Raw genomic sequence first — 24,733 nt, forward strand, 5'->3', positions numbered from 1 at the left:
TTTTTATTACGCAATAATAATTTTACAAAAATATTTTATTGTTTGTAAAATTTTTTATATAAAAATAAAAAAGAAAGTAGGTGTTTGAGTAAAATTTTCGATCAAATAATAATATTGTGAATTGTATTCAAATTTTCAATTTAAAATTATTACTAGTACTATTTGCTAATCTATATTGTCATATTTTTAATTAATATTTATTAAAAACATAAATGATTCCAGAACTGTTTGTGTTAATACATGTAAAATTGTGTTAATACACGTTATTCAGCAATTAAATTTAAACTCATAATGTAAATTGTGTATTTAGTTCATATTATTCTATAATTTTTAAAATGAAGAAATTGTTCAGGCTTTTGACGTTCTCTGGCAGTGAAATGGCAAACCAAACTCAACCAATTTAACGTTAATTACTATTACGTCAAAATTGTACTAAAGTAAAGAAGAGGTCACCCTTTATAATAAAGAAAAAATTCATTATGTAAAATATGAATGTACAATGTGGGTTTACTAAATCTACTACAATTATTGGATGACTTTATTAAAAAATTTGTATATTATGAATTAAAATTTATATTGTATGTATATATACTTAGTTTATAAAATTTATTAAGAAAACAATAATGTAATTAACAAAAATTGCAATAAAATTCATTTGCAATTTTATAAAATTTTAATTTACCATTTTTTTTTTCTTAAAGTTAGATAAAACTCATATTGAACTTAATTGGATTTCACTGTATTTTATAAACTTATGAAACTTAAATGTACCTATGTATATCTGTAACAGAAAGAGAAAAAAAAAGGAAAAAAAAACACAAAACCATAATCAGCTGTTGAAGCAAATTAAATTAAGTCACGTTCACGCGATAATGATTATTTGTTTTTTTCTTTTGTTTTGAATACTAAAAAATATGTATGTATTGAATAAATTAATTCAGGAAAATAAGAAAATTACATAAATAACTTTTGTTTTATAAAATGCGAACAAATTATGCATATTTATTTTTTTTTTGTTAATATTTACTTGATTAAAATAGTTTTGTACCTAAGTATATTGATAGTTAGTATGAATGTATGCTTACAAACATAATGCCTAATAAAATATATGGAAGTATGTTTATGTGAATATACTCGTACTTACATATAATGTTTTTAATTGTAGGTTAACAAAAATTTAAAATTCTGTGGAATTTTTTTCTTCTTATTAATTCCTAGCGTTTTTCTTTTAATAAACAATTCTTTTATACGGCATTGAATACAGCTATGTATATAAGTATATCATTTTCAATATAATAGATTATTCTATTAACATATTGAACATGCATATGTGTGTATATATACATAAATATTTAAATTTTGTAAAATAAATTCACGTTACGTTCATGGTTTGTCTAATTAACGGAAATAAAATTTATTAAATATCAGGTTTATATAACAGAATAAAGATATTTGCAATATTAATTTTTTTTTCATTGTCAAAATTTGAATTCAGAATTTTATTTAAATAAAATTTCAATTGAAAATGTTATCATACATATGTATGTATGTACATAAATTGTGAAATTCTGTCTTTTCAGAATGGAAAACATTTGTAAGAAATTTTAAAGTTTTTAAATTACATTTTGGATTTGATTTTCCATTATGATAGAAAAACATAGAAAAATTGATTTTTTATTGAGAATTTTACCCGTACTTTGGATTTTTTTTTGTTTTTAATGCTTACTTAAAATACATAATTAATTCAAATAATTTACTTAAAGATTTAGAATAATTTTCGAATAAAAATTTAAGAAATTAAAAAATGGAATAATATTCAAGTTACAAGTTTCCAGAAAATATTATAAGTACATAAATACTAGTAGTAGAAGATATTAACTAAAATGTCTACATTAATATCGTAAATTGAAATTAATACTGCATAATAAAATAGAAATTGAATTGATTTGAAGAAAATTTGACCCATTTAGAAGTTGATTTTAAGACATAAGAAGAAGAAGTTGTATATGTGTACATACATCAAACTCAGCCAATTCAAAAAGTTATTAAACGCAGCGAGTTTTTGCTTTTAATTTGAAAAAACAAATTTTTACCTTTGCAATATTATATGTATACATACATATAAATATAATTACCTACATAGGTCCTAGCATAATTAAAAATTCTAATAGAATTTATTCTTTTATTGCTGATCGTTTTGTCTTTTTTAAAGTTCAGAAGGTTCAACATATATAGAATTATACTTCCATATGTATGTAAGTATGTACATATATAAAATTATTTTTTAACTTTATTTAGAAAATTTATTAAGAAATAATTGAGTTCTGAATAATACGAATATAATTTACGATATCGGCTATAATCGGCTTAAAAAATTCGTCCCTATTATCTTCTACATATACATATATAGTCTTATATAATAAATATGTAGGTATATGAAAAATTATCAATAACATATTTAAAATTTTTTAAAGTAAATCTCTAATAAATCAAAAAATACTAGCTAACTTGCATAGGTAGATATGTAAGTACCTATGTAGATCTTATGTTTAAATTAAATTATCAAGTTAGGTACTAATTAAATATATTATGTACCCCCATTTATTGAATATTATCAAAATCCATTCATTACATACATAATACGTATATACATACATATGTATATAATTTTAATATATTTCAAATATTGTTTTCATGCTGTATAGGTATATTTTGCACCTTCACAATATTATTGTCAAGGTTATAACCTTGATAATATTTTGCCAAAAAAAAAAAAACACCAACAAAAACACAATATTATTATAAATTTTATTATTAAAAATACGAAAATATTAATATACAAAATAATATAATATAGATTATGAAAATAAACATTCACTATATAAAACATATGTAGGTACATATGTACATATGTATATATAAAGCAATCTTAATAAACAAAACATAAGTATTAAGTAGAAAAAAAAGAAAAATTGAATCAATGCCAACCACCCACCTAAAATATTCAAAGATACTTTTATTTTACCTAAAATAATTATCAATGCAAACACATATACATATGCATACATACATGCGTATACGTAAGTATATTATTGTCAATATAATATTAAAAATGTAAGTACGTATGTACTAATTTTAAATACATTTTAATTTTAAGCATAGATATTAAATAATTAAAGTAAAATTGTAAATTCTACTTACTTATTTATATTATATACTTATGTATTTATGTATGTATGTATGTATATAATTATATTTAAAGCCCATGTAAAAAATTAAGAATATTCAAAGAATTTTAAATTAAATAAACAAAGAAAACATAAAATTACATACAAACATTTAATATATCATATCTTATACATACATATGTATGTAAGTATATATTATATATGGTATACTTATTATATAAAAAATAACAATAAAATACGCGTGATGTCACTGACACGCTTAAACATAAACAAAAATATTTTATGAAAAAAACAAAGTAAAAAGAAAAAAACAACAACAACAAAAAGTTATTTTTAAAATATTTTTATTTAGCAAAAATCATTTTTTTTTTTGTTTTGTTTTGTTGTTATTTACAGTGTGGTCCCACATTCATTACCTACTTATGTATTTAAAAAAAATTTACATATACATTTCATGTAATTATGTATGTAAAATTGAATGTATATGACAACCTTTAATTCATAAAAATTTTTTATTTGTATATCATTAATATACATATGTATGTACATTAAAGCATAAAATTGATAACTAGACTTGCAGTATACTATCTGCCATACACATACATACATATATCATACATACTATACATATCAAAATGTAGATTCACATTCAATGTGCCATGCCAAGATATCAAGTCCTTTACATAGCAAAACTTGTATAATATTGTGTAGTCCCCAATTTCTCTAATATTAGCTGAGTTTTGCGTTCATGCGAGTTGCTTGTATGTACATATATAGGTTCGACGTATATATAAAGAAATTCGGTCAAGCACAAATTTAATTTAACCAATATAATATCCTTTATTCATTCGTAATTTGTCCATACTTGGAAATCGCTGTTTCAGCCTACGCATTATATTTGATATGATTTTTAAACTACACGTCATGTAATGCAATATTCATTACTTATTCATTGTACAATGTGTTTATAACTTTAGTTTTTTTATTTAGAATATTATGAACTATGAACTTTAGAACTTTGTATACTTATTCTAAATAGACCTATTATTACACCATAAGTACAATTTAATTGATAAAGGAATTAAGAAAATGTATAGTTCCTTAATATTGTCATAATAAGAATTGTAGTGAAATATTGACAAAGAAATTAGTTTATCTTTCTTAAAATGTATATGTAAGATGTATGTATGTACATTTGAAAAAGATTTTTTATCGACAAACATTTGAACAAAGTTATTGAATATTGCAATAACATTACATAATTTTCATACATACATATTTTTAGAATTATTGCAATGTATATAACTACCATATTCATTAATAAGAATAACATATACACATGTACATATATTATGTTTATATATTATAATTATTTTTGTTATTGGCTTACTTTGCAACATAAAAATATCCTTTTTCTATCCAATGCAATACTGCAATTTTTTTACATTACATTCTTCTTATGTTTTTAATTTTTGTGTAATAAAAAATCTTTGTGTTTTACCTTTCTTCCATTCCAATATTTATTATGATTATTCATTCATTGTACTTTTTGTATGAAAATTTCATTTCAGTTTTATAGATCACAGATAAAATATGTATGAAATAGTATAAGTGATTTGTTGAATTGCAGTATCTTCAGCTTTGCGCAGAGGCGATATCGTAACCAATGAGGTTTTACCGAGGTGCGATTATTGCTAGTTGAAAACTTTAACCAATACCCCGCCATGGGGACGTGAAATACCGTCCACTACGGCAATTTTTGGAAGCCAGAGATGGCTAATAAATATTTCAAATAAAATAATAGGGTTGTTGTGTGAAGTGTGAAGTTCTTTCTTCACTTTATACACAATGTTGTTTTTGCATTGCGTGCATCTTCATATTGTAAGGGTTTACGTCTTGGATGGAATTACAGGAAGTTCCACTTCCTTCCGCTTTAGCAAATAACGAAGCGTTCATTTAATATGGATTGTTGTAAGTACAACAGTGTGAATTATTAAAAAGTTTATTTACATTGTTTTGAATATGGTCAAAGAAAGGACATTGAACTCTGGACATAGATATTAACTAATTTCTATAACACATTTTTTTTCTGTAAAATGAACTAGGTTATTTTCTCTTATAATGTACATGAAAAATGTGCTAAAGTCCATTGCACTGTACAGGAAAAAAGATTTAAGGGAAAGGAGCTCTTTTACTTGTGTATACTAGTAATATCTAATTTTATCCTCGTGTGGATTTATGCTCGAACACAGGCATGTTTACATAGGAGGTTTGGTATTATAAGTATGTACATTATAGGAGTTTTATGGTTCGAAGGATAAATTGCAATTGTAGAATTGAGCATTTTGTTTGTGGCATTAAAAAATAGCGGTCTGAGATAATAATCATTGATATACACAATATATTCTTGTAGAGCGTCGGACTCTGGGTCAATTTAATTCTATTTGTCTGTCCATACTATGTAAATTGGAATTCGTTTATTTTCAAACAATTTAACTATAATTAAACGAGAAATTAAGAATATATAATATAATTTATTGAACGTAAAACATTTGATTTAATCGTCTTTTTTTTTAATTTAGCTCCATTTCTGTTGTTGGAAAAACTGGCTATCGTTTATTTTCATTACCAACGGTTGATAAGCTTGAAGAAATTTACGCAAAGGAGAATGAAGAAACTAAAATTGTTGAAAGATTATTTGGTAGCAGCTTAGTTGTTATTGTGACCACCGCAAAACCTAATTCTTTGAAAATGTTGCATTTTAAAAAGAAGCTAGACATTTGCAATTGTGTTTACCCATCTGATATTCTCAGCGTTCGAATGAATCGTCAACGTTTGGTTGTCTGTTTGGGTAAGTTTTGTTATATTATACAAATAATTTATGCATAGTTAACTTTTTTTCATTACATTTTTAGCTGACAGCCTTCATATACATGATATACGTGATATGAAAATTTTACACTCCATTGAAAATGTTTGTCCCAATGAATTAGGTACTTTTGCACTGTCGTTAAATTCTCATTTAGCATATCCAATTTCAACGACTTCAGGAGAATTGAAAATATTTAATGCAAAAAAAATGAAACCAGTTATAGTTATAAAAGCTCATGAAACCCAATTATCAGCATTAAGTTTTTCATTAAATGGTAATCTTTTAGCAACAGCATCAGAACGTGGAACTGTGATTAGATTATTTTGTACACAAAATGGTCATAAAGTACATGAATTTCGCAGAGGTGTTAAAAGATGTGTTCGTATTGCATCATTAATATTTAGCGGATGCGGTGATTATTTATGTGCCAGCTCAAATACTGAAACTGTGCATATATTTAAAATAAATCAAAAAGCTGTAGAGGCAATTGAACGACGTAGCATAATTAATAGTAAAACTAGTAATAATGATAATAATAATTGTGATAATAATACAAATAGTACTAAAAATAATAACAATAATGACAATGCCATTTCAAAAGATTCATCTAAGACAACAAATGTTACAGCACCATCAGACCAAAAATCAGATAGTAATACTACAACAAGCAATAATCCTTCAACATCATCAGAAACTGAAAATAATTCTAAAAGTACTGATTATGATGATTATGAATCAACTTGGTCTGGTTATTTAACAAAAACTTTAACATCATATTTACCAAATCCAATGTATGATGTATTTAATCAAGATAGGGCATATGCAACAGCCCAATTACCCCAACCAAATTTACGACATGTATGCGGTTTAACTAAAATTGAAAAAGAATTAAAATTATTGGTTGCATGTGAAGATGGATTCCTATATATATATGATTTTTGTGATACTCAAGGTGGTCAATGTAAAATGATTAAAGTACATGATTTAAGATATCCCCTGGAAGATGTAATCGAATTAACTTTAAATGATGGATCTCCAATACGAGTACGTAATGCATCACCATTAAAACAAATAACTTATGCTAATATATTAAGGGGAACTACGGATCATACCATGACTGGTGAGTGTGAGTGTGCCATTTTTATTTTTTTTTTACTTTTGTTTTTATTTAAATTTGCATTTATATTAAATTTTTTTTTTTAATTTGAATGTTTTCATTTTTTTGGATTTTTAAATGTGAAAAAATAAATGCAAATTTTAATTTTTCATATTTACATTCTATAATCTATATTATTAATTTTGTAATTTTTCTATACGAAAAAGTATTTTTGACCTTATTTATAAATTTAATTCTTTTTTTTTTTAGATTCTGATAAATATCGCAATTTATGTGATGCTATTGATACACCGGCTAAAATTTTTGATGATGTCCAATTTCCACCTGTTACTACTGCTTGTGAATAACCAAAAAAACATTTTTTTCCTCTTCAATTTTTCAAAATAAAGAGAATATGATTATATAAATTTCAACAGCAAAAAATGAAAAAAAATTATATTTAGAAAATTTGTAGAATAATAGAAATAAGAAAAATATTTTACTTAAAATATTGTGTAAAAAACAATTTTAATTAAAAAAAAAATCTCTTAATTTTGAAATTTTAAATATTGTAATCAAAAATAGAAAACAAAGTCTAAGTGTATACTGAAAACAAAAAAAAAACCCCTTATATTTATTGAAACATTTTTTTTTTGGTTTTGTTTGTAGATACATTATCCACCCAAATGTATTCTATTAGACTTATTAATTGAGATGATGAAGATATTATTCAAAAGTCTTAAGGTTAACAATATAGAATCTTAAATTATGAATTTAAATTGATTTTATTCTAAAAATTATAAAATTTTTGAATAATATCCAATTTAATCTCAAGTTATACGCCTAAGAGAACATCGGTGATTATATATGTATAATAGATCCCCTTTCTCCTTTCATACTAAATTATAATTTAAATTCGCACAACCAAAATTAAAAATTTAATAGCTATATGTATTATAAAATGTGAAATCATTTTTAGAAGAAAAGAAAACAAAAAAAAAAACAATACAATATAAAAACTAAAATGTGATTTTCATTATTGTGACCTAATACACTCTATAATTATATTTGATTTTTTAAAAAATAAATATATTATAAAATTCAAATTTATTTTAATATTGTAATTCTGATTAAAGAAAAAAAAAAATAAACAAAGATTTATTTAACAGTTGATAAAATAAACTGCATTTAAAACACAAAAACTACTTAGTAAAATTTGTTAATTTTTACATTATCGATCTGAAATTAGTTCTTATAAAATAATATATTAATTTAATTAAAAACAAAAGTCAATTTTATTTAAATAAAATACTTAAATTTAAATAAGGTAATTTAAAATTTCCTTACTTTATTTATACTATTAATAATTTTAGTCTCCTACATTATATTTAAAAATATTAAAGATTAAAATAAAATATGCTTGTATTATAAAAATTTAGTAATTAAAAAAAAAATATATATATATATATATATATATATATATATATATATATTATATAAATCAGAATTACAATTAAACTTTTATTTTTATAATTAACACAAACAAAAAAAAAATTAATATAATTTGAATATTAATAATATTAAATGAGTGTATTAGACTTCTATTCTTTAAGGAAATAATTTTCTTCAAATTATATTATAGATTTTAGAAATATAATTATATTCAAAAAAAAATTAAAAAAAATTGTAAATTTAGCGTTTATATTAATCTTACAACAAAGTAAACATAAACGTTAAATTAAATCTTAATTTATTTTAATTTTAAATTTTTATTTTTCTATTCAATTGTAAATTATTGATTTAGATTAACTATTTTGGTTTTTTTTTTTTACATATATAATTTTGAATACCTTAAACAATTTAAAATTGTTTCTTTAAAATCTGTTGTATTATTTATATATTATTAATAATTTAAATTAATAATATAGTAATTTCATAAATTTTATCATTTATTATACTACAATATTATTAAATTTCCTAAAACACAATACCCAAATTATTGTAGCCAAAAATATTTTAGAATTTTGAAGATTAATAAAAACAAATTTTATTATAAAAATTACTAATGATTTATCTATTTTTTTTTAATGTATAATTACCAATGTAATATGGGATTACCATGTTAGATTTTTATGATATCACAATTAAAAATTCATAACATGACCTTATCCTTATTTAAAATTTAATAATTTTGTTTCATTATAAAAAATTTACATGCATTAGTAAATTAATATATGTATAGTTCTTAAAATCAAAATTATAAATTGAATTTTACAATAAAATTACAAAAAGTTCAAATATTAAAAAAACTAAATATCAAAAACTTCCTTACTACATTATGATTTTAACTCTTTAATATTTAAAAATTATATAAAAGAAAACAATTAGTTAATCTTCTTTAATAATTAATTAGAATTATTGTCTGTATATGTGTTTTAAAAGTACAAAAAAATTAATAAAAATTAAAAAAAAAAATAATAAAATATAATATATAATATAAAATTTGAAAAAAAAAAAAATGCAATTACATAATTAAAATGTTATTAGATAAAAAAAAAAAAAAACTACTAAAACAATTAAATTAAATTAATTAAACCCTTTCAAAAGTATCATTATATTCAAATGGAGTTTTTTTTAATTTTTAATTGTTTTATTCTTCACCAATTGAAACTGGCGGCAATTTCTATTTCATTAAGCGGCAGTCTAATTTATTATTCTAATTTCAATTAAATTATTTGTACGTACAAATTTAAATTTCTTTTTAAATCTATATAAACTTCTATAAATTTAATTATACAATAGGATTTTATTACAATAGTTAATTAGAAATGATTTTAATCAATAGCTTTTATTTCTAATTTTGGTCCAATTTAAATTCATAACCAAAATATGAATAAAAAAATCATTACTATTATGTTAAAATAAAAAATGTTATATAAATTTTATGTGCGTACAATTATTAATATCAGAAATTTTCAAAATAATTAGAAGTATTATGTATTATAAATACTTATTTATAAAAAAAAAAAAAAATTCATTCGTAATAATTTCAGCCATATACTCTTAGGTCCATCACTTATTTAGTTGATTGGATATTATCAACAAATTTTGTAATTTTTCAAATTTAAATCAATTTTAAAATTTTGAAATTCTATACTGAATCAGAAATGATGCGTCCAATACTATAATTATTGATATATATTTTGGATTTTTCAATATTTATAAAATATATAAAACTTGTTTGAATTAAAAAAAAAAAAATACGTACAAGAATTGTAAAAATTGTTAAATTTAAATTACAAATAAAGAAAAATTTAATTTGTATATATTGAAAATGTAATATTTATTAATTTTCTTAGTTTTACAAAAGAAAAAAAAATGATAATTTATTTTTATAATTTAATAATAAAATTAATATTCTTATCATCTCACGTTTTTAAGAATTACGATTACCAAAAAAAAAATTAAATCTTTTTTTTTTTATATTTTTGGGTGTAATTTGTTTAAAAAAAAACTTTAATTTTCTTATGTAATTTTATTATTTAAATTGTAATAATTTTATTTATAAAGAAATACTAGAGAAAAGGGGTAACTATATTGAAAATAATTATTATTATTAAAAACAACCATTTTTATTATAAAATGGTTATGGGAAACAAAAACAAAAAAAATGGTCACCTATTTACTTTACAAGTTGTACAAAATTAATTAATCAGAATAATATATCAAGATTAGTACGATTAAATTAAATATTTTTGTTAATTTCTTAATTTTTCATTTTTTAAAAATTAATATATTTCATTTCTACCAATTGCAATATACTATAAACCGTATAAGTATATAAAATAATAATATTTTCCTCGATAACATATCAAAAATTCTAAGAGACCAATTTATTATGCTTACAAATTTTATAAAATTTATTTATTAAAAAAAAAAAAAAACCAATACATTTTAAAATTAGATTTCCTACCTAATTTCTTGAAAGCTGTTCCTTAAATTTGTAAGGGATTAATATTCATACATTTCTTTATATGTTTTATAAAATTACTTTTACTAGGCGGCCCCCCGAAGGGTACATCTAGACTACTTAGACCCGTTGTGGTTTACATACATACTTAATAAATATAGTTTTAAAATTTATGAATTTATGAATGTATGAATTCTTCTGTAAAAACACTAATAAAAATATTCAACAAGTAATTATTTAATAATCATGCATGCATGAAATAAAATGAACTTTTCAACAATATTATAATTTAATATTTATAAAATATTTTTTATATCTAATATTTCTTTTCATTATTATTTTTCAGACATAAAAAATTACATTGAACAAAAATATTGACAATCAGAAAATAATTTTAAATCTTATTACTTTTAATCAGACATAAAATGATTATCAAACTCTTTAAAATAAAATTTTGTTCATCTTGTAGGTATTATAAGGAAAAAATTAAATTCAAAAAACCCTGAAATTTGAAAAAAAAAAAAAAAAACTGAAATTTTAAAACTTTGTAAACTTATCCAGAATAAAAAAAAGAATCTATTTTTGTACATATACATACATACATAAATGTTATTTAGGAAAATTTAAAAAAAAAAAATAATTTTTTTCTTTTCGTAATTTTTAAAAGCAATTTAAAGATTAAAAATTAAAATATTTAATTATTTTCAAATTATCATTAAGTGAAATTGTATTTCCCCCCCCAAAAAAAAAAAAAAAACAAAAAAAAAATATTAATAAATTGAAAAAAAAAATATAAAAATATATAAAAAAAATAAACAAAAAATAAAAAAGAAAAGCAAAAAAAAAAAAATAAAATAAATTAAAAAATTAAAATAAAAAAAAAATGCTTCTCTACACAAATTTTTTTTTCTCAATCCATTTGAAATACTATGTAAATTCTGAATTAATATTATAATAGAAGTTTTCATAAACGCATAACTACAAAACAATAACTGCGAAACACAATACATACTGCAAAAATGTAAAGCGTTTCATAAAAGCAATATATCGTATTTAGTGAAAACAATATAGCGAAATTGATATGAGTAACGTAAATAATATGAACTGTTTCGATTTTATAGAATAGCTAAAAACTATTAAAACTATGTTGCATAATCATCACATTATGTTTTTGCAGTATTTCGTTTATAAAACATTTTTAATACTAACTTTTCTATACTTGCAAAAATTACCGATGTTTATTAACAAACTAGATTAGTTTTGTTTGTGAACACAAACAAACACATTTGTTTGTGAACACAAATATAGTACAGTTTTCGCTATAACATGTATATGAAGAAACTGATTTCAAAACTAATCTAAGATTCTGATTGACCTTTTCCGATATCCGAATTTAAATAAATGAACTCTAATTGTACTTTTGTTTTCATTATTATTATTTTGTGTCTTTTATATAACGCAAACGGCTTTTATTCCCTTATTGTAAATTTAAAATTTTTTAAATGCCTAACAGACAATAAAAACAAGTAATAAGCAGCTTTGAAAGTAATAAGCACAATCGTTTCATATAACACTACAATAGTATTCAAAATATAATTTTGATTATATTTGTAGTGTTATAATATTTAATAAAATAGTTTCAAAGTGGAAGATTTTTAATGTAAGTATTGTTTAAACGTTAATTTATTATATTAATTAGCTAGAGTATGTCAATTAAACTGAGATCTCTTTTTCAAAAAAATTTAGGTTTTAGTTTAAATGTAAAGATTTTTTATAAGAAGTATACTTGAATAAAATATTTTATAATTTCTGCATTACTATGCAATAACATTAACTAGCATAAAACTATGTGTAGGTCCCCGTACTTCTGTATCTCAAATTTTAATTAACTAGGTGAGGAATGAAAAATTTTTTCTTTACAATTTGAAACGTGTATGTAGTGTAACATTGAAGAAAACTTTCGATTATATAAAATGGAACTTGAAACTTTATAAATAGTTTAAAGGTTTTCACAATATTTGATCAGATAATCCAACTAATCTTCAAATCAAAAGAATATTTTTGGATTCATGCTTTTATCAGGAACACGCAAAATTCAGTTATGAATCGAAATTTTTTAAATTAAAACATAAACAACAAAAGCTAAAGTTCAAAAAATCTATTTCCCTTAATAATGCTTAAATTGTATAATTAAATACTTCAAAAATCAAAAATTATCTTTAATAAATCCATGTTGCATAACTATCATTTTTTCTGGTTTGCAAACTAACTATAAAATTATATAATCGTAATGCAGGACCCAGTTTTAAATTCAAACTCAAAACATCCTTTCGTGTCATTAATAATAATGATTGACCGTCTATATCTTGTTCTCGCAACAGTTTAGCTCCGTATGGGAATATTTTTTTCATAAATTCAGATAATTTTTCGCAAGACCATGAAGAAATATCTGGAATTTCTTTTAAATCAAATTTTTGAAAGTTTTTATCAAAATTTTGTTTAGTCTCTGTACCCGATCCTTCAGAACTTTCTTCTTTAACAGTTGTTTTAACTGTATCCGAAATGGCACTTTTAACAATATTTGTGTCTTTTTTTGAAACAGATTGTTGGGCTGTAACTGAAGAAAATGATGAAGAACTATTTTCCGAAGACAATGAAGGCGTAGAATTACATTTTGCAGTAGTTGTTTGAGGTTTTAGAATTTGTGGCTTAGTTTGTACAGTCGGATTGGTTGTTTGTTTAGATACTGATGGGGCAGGACATTTTGTGCAACGCCAGTCTTCATGATTTACTGTTTTAACATTGACTTTTGGAATATGGCAAGTAATATGGTAGCTATTAATGCAGACCGAGCAAGTAATTAATGATCCCTAAAAGTTGTAAAAAAAAAACATGTTAATTTAAAAAAATTTCTTGGAATATAAAAAGCTAACAATCTCTTCTGTTTCATAGCATATAGCACACGTTTTACAATTGTCACAACGCCATTTAACGTGCAAAAGTTTCTTATCTTCAAACTTTGTTTTTAAACAATCGATGTGGGCTAGGTATAAAATATTATTTTAATTTAAAAAAAATTAACAGAATTCTTTAAATCCTCATGTACCTTTTAAGTTACAATCATTACAGTTAGCCAATAGTTTTAGCTTTTTCTCCTCTTTATTGCAAATTGAGCAATATTCATCTCCATTGTACTTTGATTTTGGGGAAATACTCTTGCTTTCAGTTCTAGATTTAAATTTTGTTTCCAAATACTCATTCCGGCCCCTTTCTGTTGATTTAGATGCCTTAATGCGTTTTTTAGGAGTGTTATTCTCAGAAGGATCGAATACTTTTTTTGCTTTCTGCAATAAAAACATGAATATTTTAATTTGGAAGTATTTTAAAAATTAAATAAGCATTCTCACTCTTTCGCGTCCACCAACACGTGAACTAACAGTTTCAATTGGCTGCGGTTTTACTTTAGCCAAACTTTTTGGTGGTCTTCCCAAACGTTTCATATTTGAGTATTTTTGAAATTCCCTCAATTAACTTACATCAATCAATATAGAAAACTTACATGCAACTAATTAATAAACTTCAATTAGCAATTTTTAAACTAGAAAAAAGATGCACATATGTCACTATAATTTTCCTATCTCAGTTTGAAAAAATATTATTACAATAAAATTGTTAAGTTAACGGCTCCACAAAAAAATTGATTCAATGCTTAGAAAATGACAGTTAAAAAACAGTCACACCATCATCAGGTAGAGTTTTTAAATATTTCTACCGTTTCCACACAATAAAACCTCCGCGCAAAAAAATTTTGACATCTCAAAATTATCCAAGAAAAATTTCTTGGAAAAATTACCAGAAAAATAACCATAAAAAAGTATATAAAAATTTAAAATGTAAAAAATATAAAGATTAATTTTGGAAATATCTTAAAAATATAAACAATTTTTTTTAAAGAATATTGTTTTATATAAAAGACGAGTTCAATATATTTCAGAATCGTGTCAACTTTCCCTGTACTTAAATTATGTTTTTCTAAAAACCTAAAACGGATACTTAAAAACAATAAAATGCAGAATTTTATGAGTAAAGTGATGATTTTCTCATAAGTCATTGTACGTTTATACAACTTTTATCAGACTCGGGTTAAATCTTAGATTTTGTCGCGTAAACAAACAATAATTTAGATTACGTCTCCTAAATGTAAATGGTACCTAATTGTATTCATTCAACATTATTACCAATTATTCCTTTCAGCAACAATAACACCAATTTTTAACGATATTCATAAGCAGTAATTATGACTTAATTTAAAAATTTTATAGTTTTACAGAGTCAATAGTCTCTAAAAATACATAAAAATGGAACAAGCCCAAAATGTATTACTTAAATAAATAGAAAAAATATTTTTTACAATACATATATGTACTGCGTTTATATGCAACTTGAAGCGGATTTCGACCTCATATAAAATTATTAGCTTGATTTGAAAATCGACTGCATATACACGGATTAAAAGTTTGAAAATGACAAATTAATAATGTTAAGCTCATGTCAATTTTAAGTAATATTATTTCAATTTTTACAAGTTCGCAAATTAAAATTTCAATTCAACTTTTTGCTAAAAATAAAAATAGTATTTATGATAAATAAAAGATGGTATATTAACCATTGCATAAATTATATTACACACAATCGTTTGTGGGTGATTGCGAAATCAAATTAATGTAAAATTAAGTTAATCATTCATTTGGAAAATTTTAAAAACACATTAAATTTTTGACATATTAATATGCTATTACAATATGTATCTACCATCTTACAATACATATTATATAGATTGAATACATCCAGATTTTTTTTCTATTACAAAAAACAGAACGCTATTATTTTAATGTAATTCTATGAGTAAAGTATTTTTTTGAATACGAAACGGCAACACTCGTTATAAAGAATCTTTTGTTTTATGGCGGCTTTTTTTCTCCGACGTCGTGAAAATATTGAAAATTAATTGAATTTTTATAGAAGTTTTCAAAATATAGAAAAAAATCAAAGTTTACCAATTGATAAGTAATTTAGAAATAAATTCGGGACTAAAAAGGTAATAAACGATGAACAAAGTGTTTAATTTGTATAATTTAGTTACTAGAAAATTATATGTATGTACATAAAAGTGGCTGGCTTGGCATTGTATTTAAATTAATAAAGTGACTTGTAATGTAGACCTTTTATAAAGTTGATATGCTATTGAAATAGTTATAGAATTGTAAAAGTATAAAACTTTGATAAAATATCTTCCCTTGAAAAATTTGCATTTAGGGCTTAACTCTTGTGTTTAAGTTAATTACATACAGTAACCCATTAACAAGTTCTTAAGATGGCGATGTAATATTTTAACAGAAATATTTAAATTAACTAGTTAACATTGTTAACCTAACCTTTATTTTAATGCATAATATATATTTTTATCTTAAAAATATAAACAACAGAGAGGTACAATAAATATATGTGTACGTACAGTTCATTCAGTTTAGAGAAATGCTCAATTTGCACAATTTCAATTTCCATTGCGAAAAAGGCCGCTAAATGTTGCTTTGTTGCTATGTCGCTTTTCTTTGGTATCAGTTGAAATTCAAAGTTAGCAAGAGTGTTTACATGATTTTAGAGGCAAGATATCAACAGATAAAAATATGCTAATGGCTTATGGTTGAGTTTATAAAAGACTGTTGTATTTGCTTACAAAATTTGATACCTTGAATTTTATATATATGAATGTATATCAAGTTGACATTAATTATAGTAATCTACATAATATTTTAATTATTCTAACATTACATTATTTTCTAATTGTTTTCCAGAAAAACAATTTGTTAAATATTATTTTTTCTATGCCTCGTTATCTACCTTCCTGAATAATTAATAAAACTTCGTTAATTTCTCTAATTATTTTTAGATTATCATAATGGAAAATGGAACAGCTGCATCAAATGCCGCTGGTAAATCAAAACAGAAAGTTGGAATTGAAAAAATATATCAAAAGAAAACGCAATTAGAGCATGTTCTATTACGGCCTGATACATATATTGGTACCGTGGAACATACTAAGGAATTAATGTGGGTATATGACAATGAGGCAAAGAAAATGATTCAGAAAGAAATAAATTTTGTCCCAGGGTTGTATAAAATATATGATGAAATCTTAGTGAATGCCGCTGACAACAAGCAAAGAGACAAAAAAATGTCAATGATAAAGATTGATATTGATGCAGAGAAAAATGTGATCTCTATATGGAATAATGGTGCTGGTATTCCAGTAGTAATGCATAAAGAAGAAAAAATGTACGTTCCAACAATGATTTTCGGTCATCTTTTAACTTCGTCCAATTACAACGATGAAGAAGAAAAAGTAACTGGTGGGCGAAATGGTTACGGTGCAAAATTATGCAATATTTTCAGTTCTTCATTTACCGTTGAAACGGCTTCGTCTGAATATAAGAGAAGTTTTAAACAAATATGGGGATCAAATATGACCAAAACATCTGAGCCTAAAATTAAAGATTTTTTTGGCAATGATTATACAAAAATAATTTTTTCTCCTGATTTAGCAAAATTTAAAATGGATCGTTTAGATGAGGATATTGTAGCTCTAATGAGTCGACGAGCATACGATATAGCTGCGTCAACACGCGGAGTTGCAGTTTTTCTGAATGGCGAAAAATTACCAGTAAAAAATTTTAAAGATTATATTGATCTTTATCTTAAAGATTCTAATGATGAAACTGGATCCCCAATAAAGGTACTTAAACAGATAAATTAAATAAATATTTTAAAGATGTTTTGCCTACACTTTCGTAAACGAACTGTAAAACTTTTTTTCTTAAGGTAATATATGAAAATGTCAATGAGCGTTGGGAAGTAGCGGTTGCACCATCAGACCGTGGCTTTCAGCAAGTATCATTCGTAAACTCTATTGCCACTACTAAAGGCGGTCGTCATGTTGATTCTGTGGTTGATTCAATTGTGAAACAGCTAATAGAAGTATTAAAAAAGAAAAACAAAGGAGGAATTAATATTAAACCTTTTCAAGTAAGAAATCATCTTTGGGTATTTGTCAATTGTTTGATCGTTAATCCAACATTTGATTCTCAAACAAAAGAGAATATGACTTTGCAAGCTAAAAGTTTTGGTTCTAAATGTACGCTATCCGAAAAATTCATAAATGGTGTCGTGAAATCTGGTATAGTGGAATCTGTACTATCTTGGGCTAAATTTAAGGCTCAAGAGAACTTAGCTAAAACAAGTGGCAAAAAAAATACTAAAATCAAAGGCATTCCAAAACTTGAAGATGCTAATGATGCAGGATCTAAAAATTCACTTTTATGTACCCTAATTTTAACTGAGGGAGATTCAGCAAAAAGTTTAGCAGTTTCTGGTTTAGGTGTTGTTGGAAGAGATCATTATGGTGTATTTCCGTTGAGAGGTAAATTGCTAAATGTGAGAGAGGCAACACATAAGCAAATATTGGAAAATGCTGAAATTAACAATTTAATTAAAATTGTTGGATTGCAATATAAAAAAAAGTATTTAACTATGGAAGATTTAAAAACTTTACGTTATGGAAAAATAATGATAATGACTGATCAAGATCAGGATGGGTCTCATATTAAGGGTTTACTAATCAATTTCATTCACACAAATTGGCCAGAATTATTGCGATTACCATTTTTGGAAGAATTTATTACACCACTTGTAAAGGCTACAAAGAGAAATGAAGAATTTAGTTTTTATTCTTTGCCTGAATTTGAGGAATGGAAAAACGATACGCCCAACCATAATACATACAATATAAAGTACTACAAAGGTTTGGGTACTTCAACATCTAAAGAGGCAAAAGAATATTTCCAAAATATGGAAAAACACAGAATTTTATTTAAACATGACGGTCAAACAGATGACGATAGTATTTTAATGGCATTTTCAAAGAAGTTTGTCGATCAACGTAAAGAATGGTTAACTAAACATATGGATGAATGCAAACGACGAAAACTTTTAGGTTTGCCGGAAAGATATTTGTACACAAAAGGAACTAAAGAAATTAGTTATGCCGATTTTGTTAATTTGGAATTGATATTGTTTTCAAATGCAGATAATGTAAGATCTATACCTTCATTAGTGGATGGTTTTAAACCCGGGCAACGTAAAGTCATTTTCACTGTTTTGAAACGTAATGATAAACGTGAGGTAAAAGTTGCTCAATTGGCTGGATCTGTTGCGGAAATGTCAGCTTATCATCATGGTGAACAATCACTGTGTTCAACGATTGTTAATTTGGCACAAAATTTCATTGGTTCAAACAATCTTAATTTGCTTGAACCGAGAGGTCAATTTGGTACTCGATTAACTGGAGGAAAAGACTCAGCTAGCCCGCGTTACATATTTACATTGATGTCACCACTGACAAGATTAATTTTTCATCCACAAGATGATCCACTTTTAAATTATGAAGTAGATGATAATCAAAAAATAGAGCCTACATGGTATATGCCAATTATACCATTAGTTCTCGTCAATGGTGCAGATGGTAATTATAAATATATTTTTCCAAAGTTCAATGAATTAAAATTTAATTTTGATAGGTATTGGCACTGGTTGGTCAACCAAAATTCCAAATTATAATCCTAGAGATTTGGTCTCCAATATTCGCTTAATGTTATCTGGAGAAGAACCTAAAGCTATTCATCCTTGGTATAAAAATTTCAAAGGGACGATTGAGCTAATTGCTGAGAGTCGCTACATGAGTGTGGGAAACGTATCAATATTAAGTGATAATAAAATTGAAATTACTGAATTACCCATTGGAACTTGGACACAAGTTTATAAAGAAAATGTTCTTGAACCGTTATTACATGGTTCAGATAAAATTAAACCCATTATTTCGGATTATAAGGAGCATCACACTGATACCACTGTTCGTTTTGTTGTGACAATGGCAGCTGGGGAAATGGATCGCTTGGAAAGAGAAGATGGAGGTTTCCATAGAACATTCAAATTAAGCAGTTCTATACAAACAGGACAAATGCATGCATTTGATCATGCCAATTGTTTACGCCGCTTCGACAGTGCTAATGATATTTTAAAAGAATTTTATCCTTTGCGTTTGGAGTATTATAGAAAGCGGAAGGATTATCTAGAAGGTCAATTGCAAGCTCAGGCGGATCGTTTAACTGATCAAGCACGATTTATTTTAGAAAAATGCTCTAAAACTTTGGTTGTTGAAAATAAAAAACGAAAAGATATGATTGATGAGTTGATAAAAAGAGGTTATAGACCTGATCCAGTAAAGGAATGGCAGCGTCGTTTGAAAGTGGACGAAGATGAAGAACCAGAAGAAGAAGAAGAAGAGGAAGCGACAACAACTAAAAAGGATAAAAAACCAGTCGATCCAGAAAAAGCATTTCAAAAACTGACAGACGTTAAGAAATTCGATTATTTACTTGGAATGTCTATGTGGATGCTAACGGAAGAGCGAAAAAATGAATTACTCAAACAACGTGATCAGAAGCTTGTAGAACTTAAAACATTGCAAGGAAAAACCGCCGAAATTCTTTGGCTTGATGATTTAGACGCATTTGAAAAAAAATTAAATGAAGTTGAAGAAAAAGAACGTCTTGAAGAGCTTGGAATTAATGCTAAAATTTCTAAGAATATGACTATGAAAATGAAACAGATGGGAAAGAGAAATATCAAAAGCGCTACTGAAGATATATATCCTTCGAAAAATGGTATGAAAATTGATTTCAAAGTTACTTCTGAAATTTTAAAGAAAGTTGAAGCTCAAGTAGAAGCTGCTAAACGTTATAGATCTAAAGACCCCAAAATTAAAAAAGAAAAAGGTATTTCTGCTAGTGGTGTTGGAAAGGAAGAACCTTCTGAAGAAATTGATGAATTCGATGCATTAGTTGAAGGCGCCTCAAAACCTGGTGCCGGAGAAACAGCGGCTGAAGCTGCAGGTATTGTTAAGAAAAAGCGTCTTCCAAAAGGAACAGGCGCCCCAAGAGTTAAAAAAGAAAAAGACACAATTAAGGACACTTCTCCAAAGAAGAGAGGTCCAAAACCCAAATCTGATGGAATGAAACAAACTAAACTAGCTTTTAAGAAGGTAAGATTCGTTTTTATATATATTTATCATAAATTTAATTGACACAACGGAATCGGCTTTAAAAGTCGGATTTAACTTCAATCATAATCGTAAATACGAAGAAATGTCGAGGTATAACTTAAATTGCGAGTGTAACGGAATGATGTTTTCATTACCAACTAAAATACATACATATTTGTGTTTAATAGATTTTCTAATGTAATTTATAAGTATTTGGATAAACTTGTTGTTACTTAAAGTAATATTTTGTATTTACTTATTTGTTTACTTTAGAAAAAGCAGTGGGGTAGCGACGAAAGTGATATGGATGATGATTTAGGAAGTGATGGTTTTGATAGATTGACTACAAATGAAAATACAGCTAAACGTGATGTCTCAACGCGTCGGGCTGCTGCAAAGGTATTTACACACACCTTTCAGTTAAAGTCAATTAAAAAATTTATATATTTTTTTTATCTTATGTTTTTTTTTTTTTATTAGAAAGTTGATTATAAGAAATTATTAGGAGAAGATGAAGATGGGCAAAGCAGTGAAGACGGTGAAATTGAAATGTTTGATAATGATGCAGTGAAAGAAAAAGGCATGAACATGGGCAAAATAAGTGATCATGAAAGTGATTTAGACAATAATCAAACAATTGAACTTGATGACTCTTCTGATGGGTCTCCTCCACCAAAACGTGAAGTAAAAAGAAAAAAGAAGAATTATTCTGGAAGTGATAGTGATAATGCAGTTATAATGGTAAATTTAGAAATTTATTAAAATTTATATTTTATTTCATATTTATTCATATATTTATAAGTATATAATATAGAATTTTATTTTTTAACTATTGTTTCTTTCTCTTTTAGTCAAAAAAGAAGAGAATAGTAGACTCTGACGATGAATCCGATTTTGATTAAAATCTCTACAAATATACCATAGTAGCTGATTTAATTAAATATTTTCATAAAAACTAGCTGAAATGAAAATTTCATCATAATAAAAATTTATTTGCAAAAAATCTTATCAAACAATCAAATTTTAACAAAAAAAAAAATTATTATTTGTAATTCATACCTTGTTCTTCATTTCAATTCTTATTTATTAATTGTTTGAAAAGAAAAAAAAAAATAATCATTTATACTTAGAATGTCTTAAAATTTAATCGAAATAGTTTAAGTTCTTAGAAAATAGGTAATAGCTAATTGATTACTGTTTTCTAAAAAAAAAATTAAAGAAAAAACGGTAATGACAAAATCATGTTTTTTATAAAACAGTAATTTGATTATAAGTACTAAATTAAATAATATAATTTTAAAAATACTTTATAGTAAAACTAATTATTTGAAAAAAAATGATAATATTTTTAGAAATTATTCAAAAACAAAAAAATAGTATGCATTTTAAATAAATAATTTGATATTTTCAAAAAAACAAAACCAAGAAACAAAAAAATTAATCAAAATAAAATAGCATAAGAAACAACTGTATATAAAATATTTACCGATTCCCACTCATTAATAGGTTTCCGATTAAAATGCATATTTTTCTTTTCTTTTTTGCTTTTTTTTTATTTTTTAAATTGAAAACTATTGAATTTAATTAATCTTATATTATGCAAATTGTAATTTTTATTTCAGTATTTCAGTAATATTTAGTTTACTATTAACAGAAAGAAAATCAACAAAAATTGAGATAAATTCATGATTATTGAATAATGTATGTATGTTTATTTTTGTTTTAATTTTATTCATACATACAAAAATTTTTTATATTAAAAATGACTAATTTTAAATTACATTTTTAAATTATATATAAAACTTTTATAATATTTCTGTTTTCGTAACACAATTGTTTAGTATTTATGTGAGATATCCTTTTTTAGTGTTTTCCTTTCAATTTTATATTTTTTTACTTTTAATTTTTTTTTAAATTATTTAGAAACTCTCCTGTGTAAATTTAAGGTAAGGAATAATTAAAGGATCTGTTTTTTTTTTGTTTACAATTTTTTTTTTTCAAAGAAACATGAATAAAATCTATATAAATAAATAATGAAAGTAACAAATAAAGTTTACTCAATGTATTCAATAAAAATTAAAAATATATATTTAACAAATTTAAAAAAGAAAATAAAAGTACCTTTGTAAGTACTATTTTTTTGTACATCCGTATCAAATAAATTAAAAAAAAAGAAGAGAAAAAATTAATGTTGTAAATAATTTAAAAATTTAAAAATATACATTTTCAAATGCATAAATATAGTAACAAGTTTTAAATATTTCAAAGAAAAAAATTGAAATCTTACTATTCATTTTAAAAATTAGAAAATAAGAACATTTTTTTTGTAGTACGCATCAGCATTAGCAATAAAAGAAAAAAATTAAATATCACAAAATATTTTTGATTTTATTTTACTTTTTTCTATTCTAATAAAAGAAAACTATTAAGATAGGATGGACCAAGTTAAAAATAATTCATGCTAAAAATTTTTAATGAAATTTAAAAATTTTAAATTAAGATCTACTAGTTTACCATTTATATAAATAAACTTTTGATAATAGACTGAAAACTACATTTTTAATATCCATATTATGTAGGTGCCTTATCATGGCTATAAATTAAAATTGTAATGATGTTGGATAGATTAAAAACTTTTTTAGTTCCTATAAAATTACTAATATTCATCATAATGATCAATCATAATCTATATTATGTTAATACATACATTTATATACATACTTTGAAAATGCATTAGATTAACTAATCTTTCATCTGCAGATCTCCATAAATTTCAATTGCAGCAGATGTACGTACATGAATATTGCTTGTATATACATACATATGTACGTATGTAATAAATTAAGTACAATATGTACATATAAATATTCCAGAAAAATAAACAGATCTGACATAAAAAAATGTTAAGTTTTGTAAAAAAACATTTTTGAAAAAAGGAAAAAAAAACTTTAATCGTAAAGTCCGATGAATAAAATTTGAAAAGATTTTATTTTCATTCATCGCCGTATTAAATTTTCAAATCACTTTATTTTGATTATATTTTCCAATATCATCCCAAAATAACCTCTAAGAGAATGCGTCTAAGAGAATATGAATTTTTTATTTTTATTAAAATTCGTCTGTTGCACAATTTGTGTAACGTTTTTTTCAGATTAAATTAAAAATATAAAAGTTTTAATAATTTAATATTGAAATAATATAACTAAGCATACATAAGTATGTAAACAGTATACCCAAACCCAAATCAATATATATACCTTACATATATTATATATACATATTAACATATCTCAGCTATCATAATCAAAAATCTGAAACAGTTGCATAAAACACACCCTCATTTTTTACAATTTTCATTTTTCAGCTGTTCTACATTAAAAAAATATGTACAAAAGACTTTTCAAAAAATGAATTGTCAAAATGGCATTTCTACAAAACAGCAAAAATTTAC

The 24,733-nt window shown here is 24.1% G+C and overlaps 3 protein-coding genes and 1 non-coding gene across 4 annotated transcripts; 3 read left to right on the forward strand and 1 right to left on the reverse strand.

The window, feature by feature from the left end:
* Positions 1–1,883: 1,883 nt before the first annotated feature.
* Positions 1,884–7,524, forward strand: LOC129609452 (WD repeat domain phosphoinositide-interacting protein 1). Its single transcript, XM_055521365.1, has 5 exons — positions 1,884–1,900; positions 5,771–6,039; positions 6,104–6,601; positions 6,662–7,186; positions 7,427–7,524. The coding sequence occupies exons 1-5, from the start codon at positions 1,884–1,886 to the stop codon at positions 7,522–7,524; spliced, it is 1,407 nt and encodes a 468-aa protein (XP_055377340.1).
* On the forward strand, positions 4,826–4,965 carry LOC129609483 (U4 spliceosomal RNA). The gene has a single exon (XR_008697021.1). It is a non-coding gene; the product is annotated as a U4 spliceosomal RNA (small nuclear RNA).
* Positions 7,525–13,269: 5,745 nt separating the features above from the next.
* Positions 13,270–14,818, reverse strand: LOC129609474 (histone acetyltransferase KAT6B). Its single transcript, XM_055521391.1, has 4 exons — positions 14,534–14,818; positions 14,233–14,470; positions 14,060–14,169; positions 13,270–13,996 (listed from the first exon to the last, which is right to left on the reverse strand). Exons 1-4 carry the CDS (start codon positions 14,624–14,626, stop codon positions 13,346–13,348), a joined length of 1,092 nt encoding a protein of 363 aa, XP_055377366.1. The 5' UTR covers positions 14,627–14,818; the 3' UTR covers positions 13,270–13,345.
* A 1,252-nt stretch (positions 14,819–16,070) lies between these two features.
* LOC129609426 (DNA topoisomerase 2) lies at positions 16,071–23,519 on the forward strand. Its single transcript, XM_055521331.1, has 7 exons — positions 16,071–16,224; positions 17,077–17,919; positions 18,006–19,704; positions 19,760–21,282; positions 21,556–21,681; positions 21,763–22,023; positions 22,134–23,519. Exons 2-7 carry the CDS (start codon positions 17,086–17,088, stop codon positions 22,182–22,184), a joined length of 4,494 nt encoding a protein of 1,497 aa, XP_055377306.1. The 5' UTR covers positions 16,071–16,224; positions 17,077–17,085; the 3' UTR covers positions 22,185–23,519.
* The last annotated feature ends 1,214 nt before the right edge of the window (positions 23,520–24,733 follow it).

Source organism: Condylostylus longicornis, unplaced genomic scaffold (genome assembly GCF_029603195.1).
Source record: "Condylostylus longicornis isolate FDR11 unplaced genomic scaffold, ASM2960319v2 ptg000039l, whole genome shotgun sequence".
NCBI lineage: Eukaryota > Metazoa > Arthropoda > Insecta > Diptera > Dolichopodidae > Condylostylus > Condylostylus longicornis.